At 58.6% G+C, this 17,527-nt stretch overlaps 1 protein-coding gene and 1 long non-coding RNA gene across 7 annotated transcripts in view; one reads left to right on the plus strand and one right to left on the minus strand.

Annotated features, from left to right (window-relative positions):
- Positions 1-17,527, plus strand: part of KCNN2 (potassium calcium-activated channel subfamily N member 2) — a 317,533-nt gene that overhangs the window by 282,347 nt on the left and 17,659 nt on the right. For all 5 annotated transcript variants that reach the window (XM_051834540.2, XM_051834539.2, XM_051834542.2 and 2 more), the window contains one exon: positions 14,539-14,680. In XM_051834540.2, coding sequence (XP_051690500.2) covers positions 14,539-14,680 — 142 coding nt within the window. The remainder of the gene's footprint in view (positions 1-14,538; positions 14,681-17,527) is intronic.
- LOC103346548 (uncharacterized) overlaps positions 12,294-17,527 on the minus strand; it is a 173,302-nt gene continuing 168,068 nt past the window's right edge. For both annotated transcript variants that reach the window (XR_011389637.1, XR_011389638.1), the window contains 2 exons: positions 16,302-16,735; positions 12,294-15,955 (listed from right to left, as the gene is read on the minus strand). This is a non-coding gene — a long non-coding RNA (uncharacterized lncRNA). The remainder of the gene's footprint in view (positions 15,956-16,301; positions 16,736-17,527) is intronic.

A 17,527-nucleotide genomic window follows, 5' to 3' on the forward strand; every position in this document is an offset into this window, starting at 1 on the left:
TTAAGTCACCGTGGCTCCCGCTGTCTGGACCGAGCCCTGCCACAGGCTGTTTGTGCTTGTTAACGGCAGATGACAAAAACCCAGGCGGTCTCCAGGCACGGCCGAGAGCCGTGGTCACTGCCACATGTGGACACGTGCCCAGGAGAGGGACAGAGCTGCTCTGCCGTGACGCCACCAGTGTGAGGCAACAGGGCCCTGCTCATACGGCGTGGCCTCGGAGACGTCGCGGAGAACTGGGGATAAAAGATCGGTTTGTGTTGGTGGCACAGAAACCTGAACTCGTGTGTGTGCACAGGAAGCGCGTGCGCAGCTTGGGAGCGGCGTGCCGGCGGCCGAGGAGGCTCCCCCGTCCATCGTCCTGCTCCACAGGGGGTGGCCGGTGCATCTGTGCTGAGCACCGAGGCCTTCGATGCTGCGGCGACCGCTGGTTTCAGCCGCATCCACGTGGGCGTGGGCCCTGCCACGTGGGTCCCGGTCACGGGGGTCCCTGGTTCTCACGCAGGGGGAACCTGAGCTTCCACAGCCACTGCCTGGGGCGGCTTAGGTAAGGAAAGTGTTGCCTCCTGAGCCTAAAGTAGATTGAAGAGTTAACAGAGAACAGGAACACAAGGATCCCAAATTACCCGTTGCATGAAATATTTAATTTCCCATGAATAAGTGGATTTTACTAAAATTATTTTTCTGCCCTCCAGGGCTCTCAGGAAAGCAGTTTAATGAAGAGTGCCGATTTTAGAAGCTTTTGCATTTTTTATAGTAGAAATCATCAGCAAAGGCACAAGAATTGGACACGGGCGGCCAGTGCCACCACGATGGCAGCGGGGCCTGAGGCACGTTGGGGGCGAGGCCCGGGTTCCGCCCCTGCTGGCCGGCCGGGAGCCTGGTGACTTGGCGAGGTCAGGTCAGGCTCCTGGGTCTGGGGTCTTCAGCAGTGGAACTGGAGGGTCCAAGTGACGGCTTGTGAGGTGCACGCCTCTGCAGGAGATGCACCTGCAGGAGGGAAGTCTGGGCGGGGAAACGCACACCCTGTGCCTTGTGAGCTGGCGGGGATGCTGGGGAGTTGGGGTCCTGGGTTGCTGCTGTCTTCCCCGCCCACCTCGTGGGTGTATCTTGTGTCATTGAATGAGTCACTTCTCTGACTGCCACTGAAAGCAGACACGTGCCGGCACCGGCCTGTCGCCTCCACTCCTGCAGAGCCCGTGTTGCCGGCTGTCACCCCTGTGGCTGGGGCAGGCTCCTGTTCTGGGACCTGTGCTTGGCTCCAGCCCATGCTGTTCCCTCCCGCGTCGGCTGTTCCAGTGTGTCTGGAGGCGCTGTCCAGCTCCTGTCGCGCCTTCTCCATTGCCCGTCCTGCACAGAACTTGTGTCCGGCTGTGCCGCCGCCCTGGGGTCACACCAGGGGCAGCTTCCTCTGGAGTCAGAATCAAACTGAAGAACTTAGAAAAGAGAAATAAACAGAACAAAACCCAAGGATCACAGAGGGCAGGTGCCAAAACATCTAGTGACCTGCGCCCTGCGAGAGGGGCTCCACCCTAAGTTTAAATCAGTTTGCTAGGCTTAGATTCACTGAACCAAAATCAGTATAAAACGTACATTGCCCTTGGACTTGCCCAGCTTTATTGATCTGTTCAAGCTGAGGCTCACGCAGGTCATCCACAGAGGGCCAGTGTGGTGACGGCACAGGCGTGGGTGTTCAGGGTCGCGCATTTATCGTTCCACTTGGTCACGAGACCACACAGCTGTGCCACGTTTGATGTTCCTGCCTTCATGTTTCTGTGTAAAGCAGTTCCCTTCCAAAATTGGGGTTCCTTTGTGATTAGGTTCACGGGATCTCGACTTCCTGTGACTCACCGTACACACAGCTCCTGCTGGGAGCAGGGTATTGACTTAGCAGGGTTTAGAGACTGCAGTCTCCCCATTCTGCACAGGGTCCTGATGTGCGTGCAGCCCTGGGCCAGGGGAGCCGGGAGTGCCTCTTGCAGGGGCTGAGGTAGAACACAGAGAGGGGAGCATGCGTAGAGGTTGTGTGGTGGTGGCTTCTTGGGAAAGGCGTGCTGGGACCAAGCAGTGAAAGGCCTGGGATGTTCTGCCGAGGAGGTTGGACTTCTCCAGCCGCGACAAGCCACGCAGGGTCAGGATAGGAAGTGGCATAGAAAAGACCACTCGGGAACGGGGAGGAGGCAGCAGAGAGGGGCGGGGGAGGAAGGGACAGGTGGGATCCCTGGGAATCGGGCAGAGGGAACCGGGACCTCACTTAGTAACCCTGTTGTCCCAGCTCCTCGCGCCAAGTGCTGATTGCGCTGGACAGTCCCAGGACGAGGCGTCCACACGTGCCAGGTGCCCTGGGGTCAGATGGTGCAGGATCCCTACCCACTTGGGGAGGAGCAGGGGTGAGCGCGCACTGAGGTGCTATGAGGGCGGGACACGAAGGGCCAGCAGCCAGGGACGTAGATGTGAGGGGAAGGGGCAGCCTGTGTGTGTATGTCGGGGGGGTTAGAGAGCAGCGTGCACCCCATGGTGGAACGCCGTGCTGCCAGGGCTCGGCGTGCAAGCTCAGGGCAGGCGGGAATCGAGATGCAGAGGCCGGGCCGGGAGGAGTGGCTCCCGGGACCTGGTCTGGAGCTGCCTGCTCTCCAGGACACCACAGCTCCCGGATTTCAGGGCTGAGGTGGAGGTGCAGACGGGTCCAGCGTGGCTGGCCTGGAGTCCGGCGGTGAGCCCACTGCGCGCTGAGAGCTGGGGCACCATGGCCCTGAGGCTTCCCCTGTGCGTCCAGTGAGTCGGGGCTGGACACAGCAGGGCCAAGGCCGCTGCTCTTCCTGGCCGCTCTAAACTTGCCCCGAAGGAGTTCCCGCCTTGCACCCCACGGCGCCGAGCCGGTGACTTCGGCAGCATGGGGACTCGTTACCCATGCGTTGTGCTGGTTTCTAAGCCACCATACGGAGGCTGCCTGGTGTCTGCCGGCCCTCGCACTGTGCTCGATGGGAGATGTGTGTGCAGCAGTGACCCCGCGGGAGTCCTTGGCGATAGGTAAACGGGCTGGGTTTGTGGGGTAGTGGCACACATGCAGCCCTCACACGGCAGGCACATCCGCTCCCAAGTCGTCCTCATGTGTGACAGAGATGGCGACATCCTAAGGAGATCACCTCTCCACCCACTGCTGGACGCGCTGCCCCAGCTCAGTCACAAGTGCACACCACCAGGCTGAATAGCAAGTGGTCCTGCCCCTGGGAGTGACAGCTCTGCGTTGTCCCGCCCCCTGGGAGTGAAAGCCCTGCTTTGTCCCGCCCCCTGGGAATGACTCCTGCCAAGGGAGGGTCTGTGGGAGCTCAGGAGGGACTCGCTCTGGAGTTCTGGTTCTGTGGTTTGGCAGCAGTCAGCCCAGGGCCCCTGCCCTGTGGTCATCTGTGGACCCCACTGCGGGCACCAGCCGGGCCCCTCAGTATGGGTGAGGTCACAGGAAGGGACCCAGGGGATCCAGAGGCAGGTCAGGGCACCCTCCCCCACCCCCTCACCCCCTGGTGAGGGTCAAGGTCCTGGGCCCCGCCCCCAGCACCAGTGTCATTTCACACTGATGGCGAGAAGCCGAGAGCGCGTCTTCCAGCTGAACCCGAGGGCACGGGCACTGGCGTTCCGAGGGTCTGGTGCCGCCGCTCGGTCTCTGCAGACCTCCGGACCCCGTGTAACTACTAAAGTGTAACTTCCAACTGACTGAAAGGAAGGGAGAGTAGAGGATGGGTCCCTCCTTTGCACTGGCCGTTCAGGTGCTGGGGGCGGGGGCACACGTGGCTCACGTGGCTCTTGGTGACTGCATCAGGCAGCACAGATGTGGAATTTTGAGTGGTTTTCCAGAAAGTTCTTTTGCAGAAGGCTGCCATGTAGCTCCTGCTTCCTGTGCTGACCTCTGTGTGCCCCGCTGCACTGTGGCCTGTGGGCTGCCTCACCACCTGTGCAGAGAGTGCACAGACACTCATGCACACCCCCCCGAGACCCCAAGGTTATAAGCTGGCGTGGCGACGGAGGAGTCTGTGTACCTTGGCCCTCCTCCCTCGGGTAGGGGTCCGACGGCCATCAGCTTGATTTTGTCCCTGGGCTTGGCATGGAAGATGACCTCACAGCCATGGGTTTCACTGACGGGGGACTGACAGCGTTGCACACCTGTGCTCAAGTCCCCGAGGTTGTTTGACGTTTGCTTGGGTTTCCCACAAAGCAGAGCGTGGGGGCCAGCCTCGGTACAGGCTCCCTTTGACTGTGCCCCCTCGTGGGGATTGCTGGACTCCCGAACAAGGTGGTGAACCTCACCAAGCTTGCAAGCTGGAGCTGGGATTCTGTCCGGGACGCCTGCAGAGTGTCTGGCGGCCGCTGTGTTTGGCTGAGCTATGGGTGCAGCTCGCGTCCCTCACTGTGTACCCTCGCGAAAAACTTCAGCCAGGAAGCATTTTGGTCACCGTTTTGCATTCATAAAATACTGTAAGTTGGAAAAGAGTGAGAGGGTTTTGATTGGTTTTTCTCATCTCCGTTCTCCTGGAGGGGTTGGCAGGGGTTGGTGAGTCGCGTGACCTCTGTGTGCGGGGCTAGTGCGGGGCGCGCTGTTTCCATGGTGTACCAAGCAGCCTTTCTCCAGGCAATTTGGATTTTTACCAAATTAGCTTGCAGTTAGCGCCACAGTCTCCTTATTCACTTTCTTGTGCTCGCAATTCCTTCTCTCCCCTTAACCCCCTCCTCTTATCTTATGTTTGTGTAAAAATACCTTTCTGGGATCCGCCTTGCGGCACAGCTGGGGAAGCCGCTGCCCCCAGTGAGTGCTGATTTGAGTCCCAGCTGCTCCACTTCCGATCCAGCTCCCTGCTGATGCGCCTGGGGAAACTCAGGCCTCTGCACCCACGTGGGAGACCTGGATGAAGGTCCAGGTTCCTTAGCGTCAGCCTGGCCCAGCCCTGGCCATTGCAGCCATCTGGGGAGTGAATCTCTTTCTCTTTGGCTGTCCCTCTCTCTCTGCAACTCTGCCTTTCAAATAACGAACTAAATCTTTTTGAAAAACAGGCTTTCTGGGTTTCACAGAACAGTCAGAACAGTCTTGGTTGTGGGTCCAGGCAGGGCTGTGCTGACGTCACAGGGTCGGGACGACGGCTCCTTCGTGGTGCAGGTGGAGTCCAAGGGAGCCCGTTGCCCGCACCTGCTCCGTGCACCTGGTCCTGTTCCATTTGCTTGGTGACATCTCCGTGCTGCACTCTGTGGTTTAGCTGCCTGTGCTGAATCGAGCAAGGGGCCATTAGCAGGCGCCCTGAGACTGAGTTTTAGAATTTGCAGATGGAGAATTTAACCGGGAAACCTTGAAAATGACCTCAGAACGCTGGGCGCCTCCCCCAGAGCCTCGTGGGAGTCACCGAGCACTCGGCTCTCAGCTCGGCCTGGCTCCCTGCTCTCGGCCGTGGCTGTCTGAGGAGTCAGCAGTGGGGCCGGGAACACTGCCTGCCTCGAAGCCCAGCCTTGACAGGAAAGGGCCGAAGCCGACACTCCTGGCTGTCACGCTCCTTGGGAACGGGCGATCCACCCCAGCCAGACACGTGTTGCCCTGCCTGTGCATCTGCCTGGTGCTGCAGGGCTGCAGTGGGAGGAGGAGGAGGAGGGCGGAAGGGTGTGGCAGGAATGCACACCCCTCCCTCCCAGGCTCTCTCTAGGCCGCCCTGCCCTGCCTCCGCTCGCCCGCTTCCTCCGGTCCCTGGTCCCTGGGCTGCTTTCTAACTGTAGGTGTCTGCATTTGGCCTCACTGATGGCAGAGCGGGGTCGCAGGAGCAGGAGCAGAGCAGGCAGGTGCCTTCATGGGGTGGCCCTGGACAGCACTGTGTGACCTGGGGCCGGTGGGGAGGTCTCAGGTGCCGAATGCCCCAGCCACACTGAGGGGACAGCACCTCCAGGGCTGGATGCCTGGCGCCCTGCTGGAGGGAGCAGCCAGGCCCAGCTCTGTGTCTTGCACCTGCCCTGTCAGAAGCATGTCCAGGAGGGGTGGTTTCTTCCTCAGGGATTTATCCGCCCCTCACTCTAGAGGCCCTGAGGGGTGAACGTGCAGAAGCCTGCCTCCTGCCCTAGCCCCCGGGAGCCTGTGTCCCCCACGCCAGGGGCCTGGGCCTGCTTTCCCTGCCCGCTGGCTTTGGCCGGTGGGGTAACCTGGTGTGGCACTGCCACCTAGTGACCGCCCACCACACGGCTGCTGCACATCCCAGCAGGGCTGGAGGCCATCGGGGCCAGGTCTCCAGGGTGCAGGTCAGGCCTGGGCTTCTGAAATCAGCGTGGCCCAGCTGAGCCTGGCGCATGGCAGATGGGACTTGAGATTTGAGAAATCCACTGAGTCAGAGCACCTCTAGGCCTGGCCACGTGTGGGCCCCCAGGCCTGCCGAGGGTGCCACTGTGGCTTTGCTCTGCTGACTTGGGATTGTGTTTCTCTGAGCCGGATGCATCTGGGTGGCTCGGGGGAGCGGGAGGCCCTGTACCCCCTAGCTGCCAGCTGAACACTCGCACACAGGCTCAGGGCCAGGGCGTCCGCGTGTTTGCACACCCGCCCTCACAGAGACTTTGCTTAGATGGCTGGGCTCCCTGGGTTTCACATTGGAAAGCAAAATGCCAATGTTGGGCATCAGCATTGCGGCCGACCTTCCTGCCGTGACTTTGTGCACCTGCCGCTGCATGTGTTACAGCTTGCTGGTTACCTTAGCAGTCTCCCTCACTGGGCGTTAAACACCTCGGAACACCGGTTCTGTCAGTCAGCCGGTCTCCATGCCGCCAGTCCTCTCTCTCCCTGTGGGTTCTCGGCTTGACGTGGACTGAGGGCTTCTGCTGGCGCTCAGACCTGACAGCAGGGGAAACACCACTCGGGGGCTCGCTCACACTCTCCCGTGTGAGTATAGATGATACACAGATATGTAACTTGCTTTGCATTCTGTTTGAAAAGCAGAGACACAGGGATCTTCCATTGTCAGGGTCGCTCCCTGGATGACCACAACAGCCAGGGCTAGGCCAAGCTAGGGGTCCAGACTCCATCTGGGGTTCCACACGGGTGGCAGGGGCCCAAGAACTTGAGTTGTCATCTGCTGCATTAGCAGGACGCTGGATTAGAAGCAGGGGAGCCAGGCCTGGAGTCAAACTCTCGATACGGAATGTGGGCTGCCAGGCCCTGGGGGTCAGGAGAGTCCACTTCCTGCCATCACCCACCGCTAGAGGCTCTGGCTGTGGTGAACACCCCTGGTGGAGTGAGCACTGGCAAATGGAGACACCTGGTATACTTCTCCTTTCTCCTCCTCAGCTAGATCCATGCCTCTCTGGATGTCTTTTGTGTTTATATGTGTTAATTACTTGAGTCAGTTGTTTTACTGACTACTTTGAATCAAAGCTGCTTGCCTCTTGTGGTTCAAAATATCACTTGGTGTACACTTCCCACTTCCTGGGGAGTGCAACAGGTGCACCTGGCAGTATCAGCATCATTTCTGACCCAAAGCGGATTTGGACACCACAACTTGACCTGGGCCGGCTGGGCTGTCTGATGACTCACCACTGAGCTCGCCATGGGTGCACCCTCATAGCCGGAGAGTCAGCCCCTGACCACATGGAAAACTTCATACAGCTGTTCTGTGGGCAGGCCACGCGGAGGAGGGCCTCAGCTGCACCTGCTCGCGTTCTCCAGCATCCTCCATTGCTCGTGTGTGTGAAACCCGGAGAACCGGATAGGCCCCTAGTACACACATGTAGAGCAAGTGCTGTTGGAGGCAGCCATGTTACAGCTCTGGGCGACTTCCCTTCTTCGCAGCATCTAACATCCCCTGCATCCCTGGTGTTGTACTTCGCAGGGTGTCCCTCGCCATCCGGCATTTCTCACTGTGCGTGCAGTCTGTGGAATCCACCCTTTGCACAGGATGCCTGCCTTCTGCTCCCCGGTATGGAGATCAAACATCCTCGTTTCTTTCCTCCAACTTCTCTTGGCCACCTCTGGAAAACACAGCTGCTGGCCCCTCTGTGTGCAGTTCTTGGAGAGCACGTCTTGTCCTCTCTTTTCCTGCTTTCTGGAAGATTGTCATTCTGATTATATTAGTCATTTTTCACTAATTTTTGTCCCTTTTTTTCTTTTTATGCATGCAGTGTTTTCCTGTAGCTCTTGTATGATGTGCCTTATGGAGTGCAGAGAGCCTACAGTCTGCATTATGTCGTTTCTTCCTCCCTCCCTTTCTTCCCCCATTTTTTCCATCTCTTTTTTCAAAAAGGCTTCACATCTGTGCTCATCTGTTGTTCATTCGTATTCAGGAGTGGGGACCGGGTGACAACTGGGAGCTTGGTATGGGGAGAGGGGCTTATTGTCCGGTGAAACTCAGGTAGGATGAAAGCCAAGTTGCTCCTCTGGGAGTCTTGATGCTAGGACGCGGACATCTTTGCTCCGAAGTGGCTGCTTCTCCAGAGGAAGCACTCTGTCCTCTGTGTCCATGAGCTCTAATAGCAGGCCCAGGGAGTGCGGAAGAAAACTGGGAGTGCTCAGGTTAATTTAGAAAGTGGAACTCGGTCTTCATGTCGTGTGCTGTCCCTGGGTCAGCCCTGGGTCCTGAGTCTCCAGTCTGTCCTGTCAGGGCCAGGCAGGGAAGGCCCCTCGGTGTGCTTCACCCCTTGTCCCTTCAGCTTTGAACCTAATCCATTGTGTGACAGCAGTTTGCTCTGAGCTGTAAAACTTCCATGGGTTTTATGATGGTCTGTGCCTTTTCACGGGGGGTATTTAGGCCATTTATGTTTAATGTGGCTACATATATACTTCCATAAATCAGACCTCTGGCTCCATGTTCCTTATCCTACTTGTTCTGTTTCTTGGTTCTATTTTTGCCTCCTTTTGGGCTGATCTTTATTAAGCTGTCATACATCTTTTATTGGGTTGTCAATGATCAGTCTTCAGTATGTTTCTGTAGTGGTTCCTGTAAGGGATGTAGCATGCCACAGCCTCAGGCACCCTGTCCCTAAGTGAGTGCATATTCGGCTGACATCCTATTGCTCTAAACAGACTACCTGCACTTCTGCCGCCCCAGGGCTGATCCGTGCTCAGCTGAATACTGGGAGAGACCATGCTGCAGCCCTGGGTGTCTCTCTGAAGACCTCCCCTGCCTGGTTTTTGAGTCTTTAGTTCCTGGCCGCCCTAGACCCCAGCTCCACACTTCAGCACTGGGAGGGAGACCTTGGGCTCTGCTCCATGTCTCTCCTGAGCTGTGCCCTGCAGAGTCCTCATTAGGTACTCAGCAGGGCAGTGTTATGGCTCCCTGGGGTTGGATGCCGGCTCTCAGGAGCCCCTGCCCTCTGCTGCTAGCTGACCAGTGTCTTGTGGTCCATGGGCTCAGATATTTTCTTAGATGCTTCAGGAGCATCTGAGTCCCGTTGCCCCGTCTGGGCTGGAGACGAGACGCACTTTCAGGCCCATGGAAAGCCACATTGCTCACTCTCTGCATCTGCTCGCCTTGCCCTTTGCTCCTGTGGGTTTATCATGTTGGCTGTTTGTCGTGATGGTGGCTTTGCTGCCATGTACGCGGCATTTCGGCAGAGACGGGTGGAGATTTGGTGAGCTGATCACTTGCACTTAAATCCTCCTGGTACTCTGCAAAGCCAAGGCTGACGTGTGAGGTATTTTTGCCAGTTGCAGGATTGGCAGTGAGTGTGACAGGGGAGGATTAACGAACACGGCTTGCCAGCTGTGTGCCACCACTGTTGAATCATTTTTGCAGGGATAAAAACCCCTTATTGGTTGCACACAAACCCTGGAACGTGAGGTGGCAAGTCGGGTTCCTGGCAGCCGAGTGGCAAGAACAATTTTTGTGTCTCCTTTTGTGACCCCGCAGGCCTCATGGGGCCGGACAGGTTGAGAACATGCAGTCCTGCAGACACCCAGTCCCTGCTGGGTGACCCCAGGCCCCGTGCGGTGAGAACCACGAGGCTGCTGCAGGCTGTGGCTGCAGCTCCCAGAGAAGACAATCCAGGGAGCCAGCGACCGTTTGTGTCAGGCTAGCAGGCTCTGGGGGGTGCAGGGAGCACGGCAAGACGCTCCTGGGTGCGCTCCCTGCAGACGGGGACAAATCAGGGCCAGGAAGATGGGTGGGGCTACACCTGGGTAGGAGGAAGAGAGCCACAAGAGAGGACAGCCTGACCCTGCCCCAGCCCTGGCCCTAGGTCGCTTCAATCCGGGAAGAATTCCATGAGTCCCTTGGAGAAACGACCCACTGAACCCCAGCAGGTGCTGTAGGGAGCCATCGGTTCTGGGATCTAAGAATAAATGCTAGACCCACAGTCAGCAGTCAATGAACAGAAAAGAACTGGACAGTATGAGAAAGAACGTTTCCTTTTAAACCTCACTCATATCTCTGTCTTGCAGTCTGCGCCCCCTGCGGTGCTGTTACCGTCCTGCAGGTTGTCTGCCCACACCCCAAGGCCCTTCTTTCCAAACTGGAGATGGTGAGGTCCCTTGCTGTGACTTAACCTTCAGCGCCTCTGTGGTCAGAAGCTGAAGTCAGCCGGAGTCACAGCCTCACCGTGGCTCAGAACAGCGCCCCCGTGAGGAAGGGACATGAGCTGCAGGATGAGGCCTGACGGTGCAGCTTGGTCGTTCAGATGCTGTGACTCTGGGACAGATTGGGAACCTCAGTGTTGCGAGCACCATGCCACCCTGAGGTGTCTCACGTTGCTATCAGAGCAGCCCAGGAGGAAGTCGGGGGCTCTTAGAGAACCTAACTTGGTTCTTAACGACCCCCTGCTGACATTCCTGACTTTAAAAAAAAAAAGATTATTTAGTTGAAAGGCAGAGTTACAGAGAGAGTCGGAGTCAGAGTCTTCCATCTGCTGGTTCACTCCCCAAATGGCCGCATCCCATATGGGTGCCGTTCAAGTCGCAGCTGCTCCACTTCCGATCCAGCTCTCTGCTATAGTCTGGGAAAGAGTGGAAGATGGCCCAAGTCCCTGGGCCCTGCACCCACGTGGGAGACCTGGAAGAAGCCCCTGGCTTCAGATCAGCTCAGCTTCAGCCACTGCAGCCATCTGGGGAGTGAGCCATCGCATGGAAGCACGCTGGCGCTCTCTCGTGCTCGCTCGCTTGCTCTCAAAAAAAAAAAAAAAAAAAAAAAAAAAAAAAAAAGCCACAATGGCCAGAGCTGGGATGAGCTGAAGCTAGGAGCCAGGAGCTTCTTCCAGGTCTCCATGAGTGCAGGGGTCCAAGGGCTCGGAAGTGAAGCAGCAAGACTCAAACCAGCACCTATATGGGCCGGCACTGCAGGCCATGGCTTTTCCCGCTACGCGACAGCGCCGGCCCAGTCATTCCCAACTTAACGTCTGCTTGCCACAGGAACATCCACGTGAGAGGTCACTCGTCCTCCTGATCAGGCGTCACTTTGTGGCTGTGATGTGGATGTTCCTGTGAGCCGCTCTCTCTTCTGAGCCATTTCTCGGTTTTATTTGCTAAGTAAAAAGGACAACTCTCCATTGACTCCCAAGTCATAAACTACCAGCTCCTAGAGACACCGCTTTCTTCTAGGCAGGAGCACAGGCCTCGGTGCACTGGCCCGCTGTGGACGTGGCTGGAAGGCTGTCACGGCAGAGTCCAGTGATGATGGCGACACTTACTCAGAACTGTATTTCAGACTTGTGTATTTATTCAAGGTGAGCTTGCCTCGGTTTCCCAGAGAGTAATCCTCCACGCGGTTCTCGCTCACTTACTACCCGCAATGGAAAACTAAATAAAATGTGGTGCGGGCAGAGCAGGTGAGAAAGGCATCCACGCCCAGGCCAGCGCTGCGGCTCCCAGGTGGCCACCAAGTTTGTTAAGAAGACATTGCAAACCCTCCTGGGTGAGCTTCTGTGCCCCCACGAAAACTGGGTGCCTAGTGGATGGGGGCGGGTCCGGCCACTCGCTGTGGTGGTGTAAAGTGATGGGGAGATTCCACTGAGACACGGCACGCTGAGGACAGAGCATGACTGTAGGGGCCACAGCTCTCTGTGTGTGGCAGGGCTGTGCAGGAGACGAGAAAGTGCCAGAACAGGACTGGGCGCCCAGAGTGTGCTCAGTAAAGATGGTGCAGTCATTAACTGATGGGTGACCCTGTGTTTCCACGGGTGCAGCTCCAGCTACCAGACCGGGTCGCTGCCCTTTCTTTGTCCCTGTGTAGCCGCCGGGCCCCTTCCCTCCACTGTCTCAGGCTGATGTGATGCGCACTATGAGCTGCAGACACCCCCCAGCCTCCTCCCCCTCCCCCCGCCTCTAGAAATCACCATTCTGCCTTCAGATACAATGCCCAGTTTGTATCTATTTATTTGAGAGGTAGAGGGAGAGACAGAGAAAGGTCTTCCATCTGCTGGTTCATTCCCCAGATGGCTGTAGTGGCTGGAGTTGAGCTGATCCAAAGCCAGGAGTTTCCTCCAGGTCTTCCACGTGGGTACAGGGGCCCAAGGATTTGGGCCAACTTCAACTGCTTTCTAAGGCCGTAGCAGAGAGCTGGATGGGAAGAGGAGCAGCCGAGACTAGAATTGGTGCAAGCAGAGGATTAACCTGCTGCACCACAGCGCTGGCCCCACCACTGCCCGGTTTTACACTTTCACGTGTGAGAACCCAGTCCTCCAGGGCCCTGCGTCCACTGCGGTGAGATACGTCCGTTTTGTGGCTGCACGGTGTGGCATGGTGTACATGTGCCTCGCTTTCCTTAGCCACATGTCATCAAGGGGCTCCCGGCTGTCGGGACATGGAGTGCAGGTGTCGCCGCTGTGCTGCCTTCCTTTCCGGGGACCCTGGGCCCCACACTGAGGTCTGCGGGGGTCTCCGTGCTGCTCCCCCGATGACCGTACTCGTTGGGGAGCTACCTGCAGTGTGGAGGTCCCCTCTACAGCTTCTCCAGCATTTGCTACTTCGTCCCTTTTTGCTATCAGCCATGGTAACTGGGTTGAGGCGACACCTCTGGGTTTGCATCGCCCCACAGCTACCGATCAGAATTTGTTGGCGTTGCTGTTGCTGAGGCTTCTGAGCCCGGGTTATGCATCTGTCTGGTGAGGAACCAGTGCTCGGGTGCCAGGCATGGGTTCCAGCGCACGCTCCAGGACTCCTGAACCAGAACCCAGGCACCCGCTGAAGCTCCACTGTGCACGGAGCACAGCACTAGCACCCCAGCCCCTCCCGCATGCACGTGTGACAGGGATACTCAGGGATGCTGGGAGCCACCCCAGGCCCCCAGCAAGGACAGTCTCCCCCCCAGACATCCTGGCTTGGTCACAGCGGCTGCCCTGAGCTTGCAGCCACGTGGGAGCCCCCTCCTGCCTACAGAAGGTCCAGGGCACCGCCAGGCTGCTGCCCGCTCCCCAGCCCTTTCCTTCCAGGCCCTCTAAGGGCCACAGGGCAGCCTAGAAAATGAGAATGTGAGGAACCCAGGTGTGGGATTTCAAATTTTTTATACCAGATGCAAGCATTGTTTCATCCCGTGGCCCGTGCACTTTGGGAGGCCTCTCCTGCCGTGGTCACCCCTTCTTACCTTGCTGTGAGGCACCAGGTGCTGCGGGTGAAGCCGCCACCCGCAGTGCCAGATCCCCCGTGGACGCCGGTTCAAGTCCCGGCTGCTCCACTTCCCAGCCAGCAGGTGACAGCCCAAGTCCTGAGACCAGGATGGATGGCTTCAGCCTGGCCCAGCGCCAGCCCCCGGGCCACGTGGGGAGTGAACCCACAGATGGAAGATGGATCTCTCCCTTTCTCTGTAGCTCTTTCAGATCTTGGAGGGGGTGGGAAAGGGCGAGCAAGGGCGGTCCAGCCCCGTGGCACCCGAGATGGGGTGGCGAGGACTCCTCTGTAGAGTAGTGGGGGCTGGGCCTGCTTTGCCGCAGAGACCAGAGGTGGCCGTGGCCGTGCGCACCCAGGACGTGCACCGGGAGCAGCGGTTCCTGGCCTTGCTGCTGTCTGGGGCGTGAGGTCGTGGCTTAGTGAAACTGAGACAGGACATCTGTTTCTGATCTAAAACCTTCTCAGACACCTCACGGAACAGCAGGGACCACCCGCACCCACGAGTTCCTTGTGCATGACAGGACGGCAGCTCCTGGCCCGGCAGGGCCTCTGTGGCCAGTTTCTGTCCTCTGGCAGGACGCTGCGCAGAGGGGCCAAGGACGGGCAGTGGGTGCGGGGGCTCCCGGGGGGAGGGCGGGCAGAAGAGGCTCCCAGCTGGTGTTTGCTGAAGGCCAAGGAGCAGTGGGGCCCGATGCCAGGGGCAGACCCAGCTCAGGGTCCATGCTCCCGCCCAAGCTGCAGAGGTGGTGCCTGTGCGAGGTCCCCGGGGAGCCAGGCGCGTGGGCACAGAGGGCCGCGTGTTGCCCCTCAGGCCAGTGACAGGAGCACTTTCGTACCTTGCAGCTGCCTTCCAGTTGCTGTGAGCGTCTGGGCGCCTCCTGAGGCTTCTCTGCCCTGGGGCGGATCCGACACCTGCGGATCCAACACCTGCCAGGAACCCGGGAGCCGGGGAAAGCGAATCCCATGGTAAAGGAGTGGCTTTCTCTGCTCTTTTCCAGGTACCACGACCAACAGGACGTCACGAGCAACTTCCTGGGAGCCATGTGGCTGATCTCCATCACGTTCCTGTCCATCGGCTACGGCGACATGGTGCCCAACACGTACTGCGGGAAAGGCGTGTGTCTGCTCACAGGGATCATGGTAGGCGGCCGGGCCCCCAGCCAGCCTCGGGCCCTTGCTGCTGCTCCTCCCGAGCTTCCGCCGGGCTCCGTGTCCCCTCCTGGCATGCACTGGCCTGCGTTTCTCGGGGGCTTTCCTCGTTTGAGGCATCGAGAAGCACGTGGAAGGGCGTAGACGGCTTCCGTGGCGTACAGTAGTGTTTAGTCTTGTAGCAAGTGTTTGCTAAGTGCCCGGAGTGGGCCGCCCTCCCAGGAACGCGGGCAGAGCAGCCCCCAGCTGCCCCGCCCTGCCTTCCGGGTGCGTGGAGTTTAACGTTTAACTCACAGCGAACAAGTGAGGGCTCCTGCCCTGGTGACCAGGACGCTGGATGAGCTTTGGGGCTGGGGGGAGGGGGAGCTGGTGGGTCAGGCCAGGCCTTGGGAAACTGCAGAGCCATCTGTGAGACGCCCAGACAGCTGTGCCCCTTCTGTCTGAGGACCCTGGACAGGAAGGCAGCAAGTTCCCCTGCCTCCCGGGAACTGAGGCAAGATGTGCTCAAGTACCATGCATGCTCGGAGTCTCCCGTCTCCATCTTTCCCTTTGCAACTCAGGCTTTAACAAACTGTGCAGAGGAAGTGCAATCTCCGGCACTCCTGAGAGCACAGGGTCACCCAGAATCCTCTCGGGGGCTCTGTTTCTGGGGGCTCCTGCAGGTGGGTCTCTCCCATTTTGGTGGCACGTGGTCTCGCGTTCACGTGCTCGGCTTTCATTCTGAAGGCGACAGTTCACCTCAATGCTAAGCCCGGCAGATGCAGAGTTTCACAAAGGCCCGCCTCGGGTCATCAGCCTTGCCCGTCTGCTTCCGGAAGCTAGCTGAAACGGAGAAATTACTGTGTGCCCTCATCTTAAATGTTCGCATTTCAATTCATTAAAATTCAGAAGTATGCTGTAATTTTAAAAATTTCAATAGCTCCATGTGTGTCGTGAGTCATCTCTCTGGGAGCCAGGGACAGAGACTAAGACCGCTCTGCAGGGCTCTGAGCAGAAACACGCTGTTAGAGGAAGGTGCTCGCTCGTACTGCCAAGGCGGAGACAAACGGCAGCACCAAGAAATCACCTCTGCCGGGAACCAGAGCCCAGGCCACGCTGTCCTGCGGAGCGCTCTCGTGCCGCGGGGGCGTCGCAGAGGAGCAGCCTTGTTCCAAGGATTCCGTGGGGAGGCTCAAGCTAGCAGGCAGTGATGCCCCGTCCCCAAGGTTGAGAAGGGCCCCATGCTCGCTCGGGGACGTCGTTTTCAAGCACAAGGTCACGAGGTGCCTGGTAGACATAGAAGAGTCATTCAGGACACTTTCAGAGAAAACCATCTGAGCCAGTCACGCATGTGCGTCTCATCCTCTGCCCTCCCTCTGGGACCTGAGAACTCTGTTTGGGGTGTCGTGACGAGCAAGGAGACCTCGTGGGCGCTTGCTTCTCGTGGGCACTGGTGGCAGGCCAACACTGCTGCGGCCTAGTGCCAGGGCCGGGGCAGCATCAGCTAGCTTCTCCGCACCGCCGCTGACACACAGAGAGAGTGAGTGTGTCACTGAGTGTGTCAGCCTTATCCTATCTGGCATGTGATGCCTCCACAGACACTACACATCCTGACAGCTCGGACTTGTCGTACCTGGGAAGGCGTGGGGTGAGGGTCTCTCTCCTCTTCAAGCACACCGCAGGTCTTCCATTTGTCCCCTTGGCTCCGCTGTCCCTGTGCACCTCGGACAACTATTCTCGGCCCGTGGACACAGAGTGTAGGTGGCTGAGCTGTGGGCACCATTACCTTTAGACACGGGGTGTTACCTGTTCATTCGTGGGGACGCGGGTTACCCGCTAAGTGCATCTCTAACACCGCTCTAGGGAGCCCGGGACTGTGCACCGATTCCTGTGTGTGGAGCGGGGAGCCACCCGGCACACCGGTCACGCAGTGCACTCCAGGGCAGTGCCCCCGCCTCCATGACAGCTGGAAGCCCCACGGCGAGAAGCTTTTAAAATCTCACTCAGCGAGCAAACTGGAAAGGCGGAACCAGAGCAGCAGCCTTGACACCTCACTGACCCTTTTATCTGCGAGATAAAAATATTTGATCATAATCCCGTCAGCCTCAGACCTGCCCTGCCCTGGCTTAAAATCCAGGGAGGACGCAGAGGAGGGCATTCCCAGACTGGAGCCGGGCTGGGGCCGGGCTCCCACCAGGGGCAGCTAGGATCACCCACGGCGGGACCTCGCCCCACCTGTCCCTGGGCCCCACTTTCTCCCCGAGTGGGGCATCCCCCTCCCCCACTGGACGCAGCCACCCCGAGAGCCAGGCTGGAAGCCTTCCCGTGCAGAACAAGGGAAGCGTCCAGCCTTGCATCCGACATCGCCTGCCCCTGAGCGCTGAACATCGTGTATGTCTGCTGTGTGTTCTTTCCCTCCGAGGCAGGCCCGGCACGGGGAGGGTCTTCTCCCCACATGCACCACAGCCACACCCCACATCTTCCCAAGAAGGTCCCGTGAGGAGTGCGTGACAGCGGCTGTCTCCAAGGACAGCACGCAGCCCCGAAGTCTGGTGACTGAGGGGATGCAGGCCCTGCCCGCCCTTCCTGGGCGAGGACGCCAGGGACTGCCCTCCAGCAGCAGTCAGGGAGTCGTCCACACAGCTCCCTAGCGTGCGCTCCAGCTTCCCGACCCGAGGACCCCCGGAAGGCGCAGGGACAGGGTATTAAAGCCGAGAGTCTGCTGGAACTGCATTTGCCAGAGTTGTGGGACAATTACTTCTGTCAGGTGAGTGCAGTGACAAAGGCACTCAGGGTTCGAGGGCTCTGAGCCGTGACCCCCAGCACAGCCAGCACAGCCAAGTAGGAGCTGCGGCCAGA

The sequence above is a fragment of the Oryctolagus cuniculus genome, chromosome 6, assembly GCF_964237555.1.
Source record: "Oryctolagus cuniculus chromosome 6, mOryCun1.1, whole genome shotgun sequence".
Classification (NCBI taxonomy): domain Eukaryota; kingdom Metazoa; phylum Chordata; class Mammalia; order Lagomorpha; family Leporidae; genus Oryctolagus; species Oryctolagus cuniculus.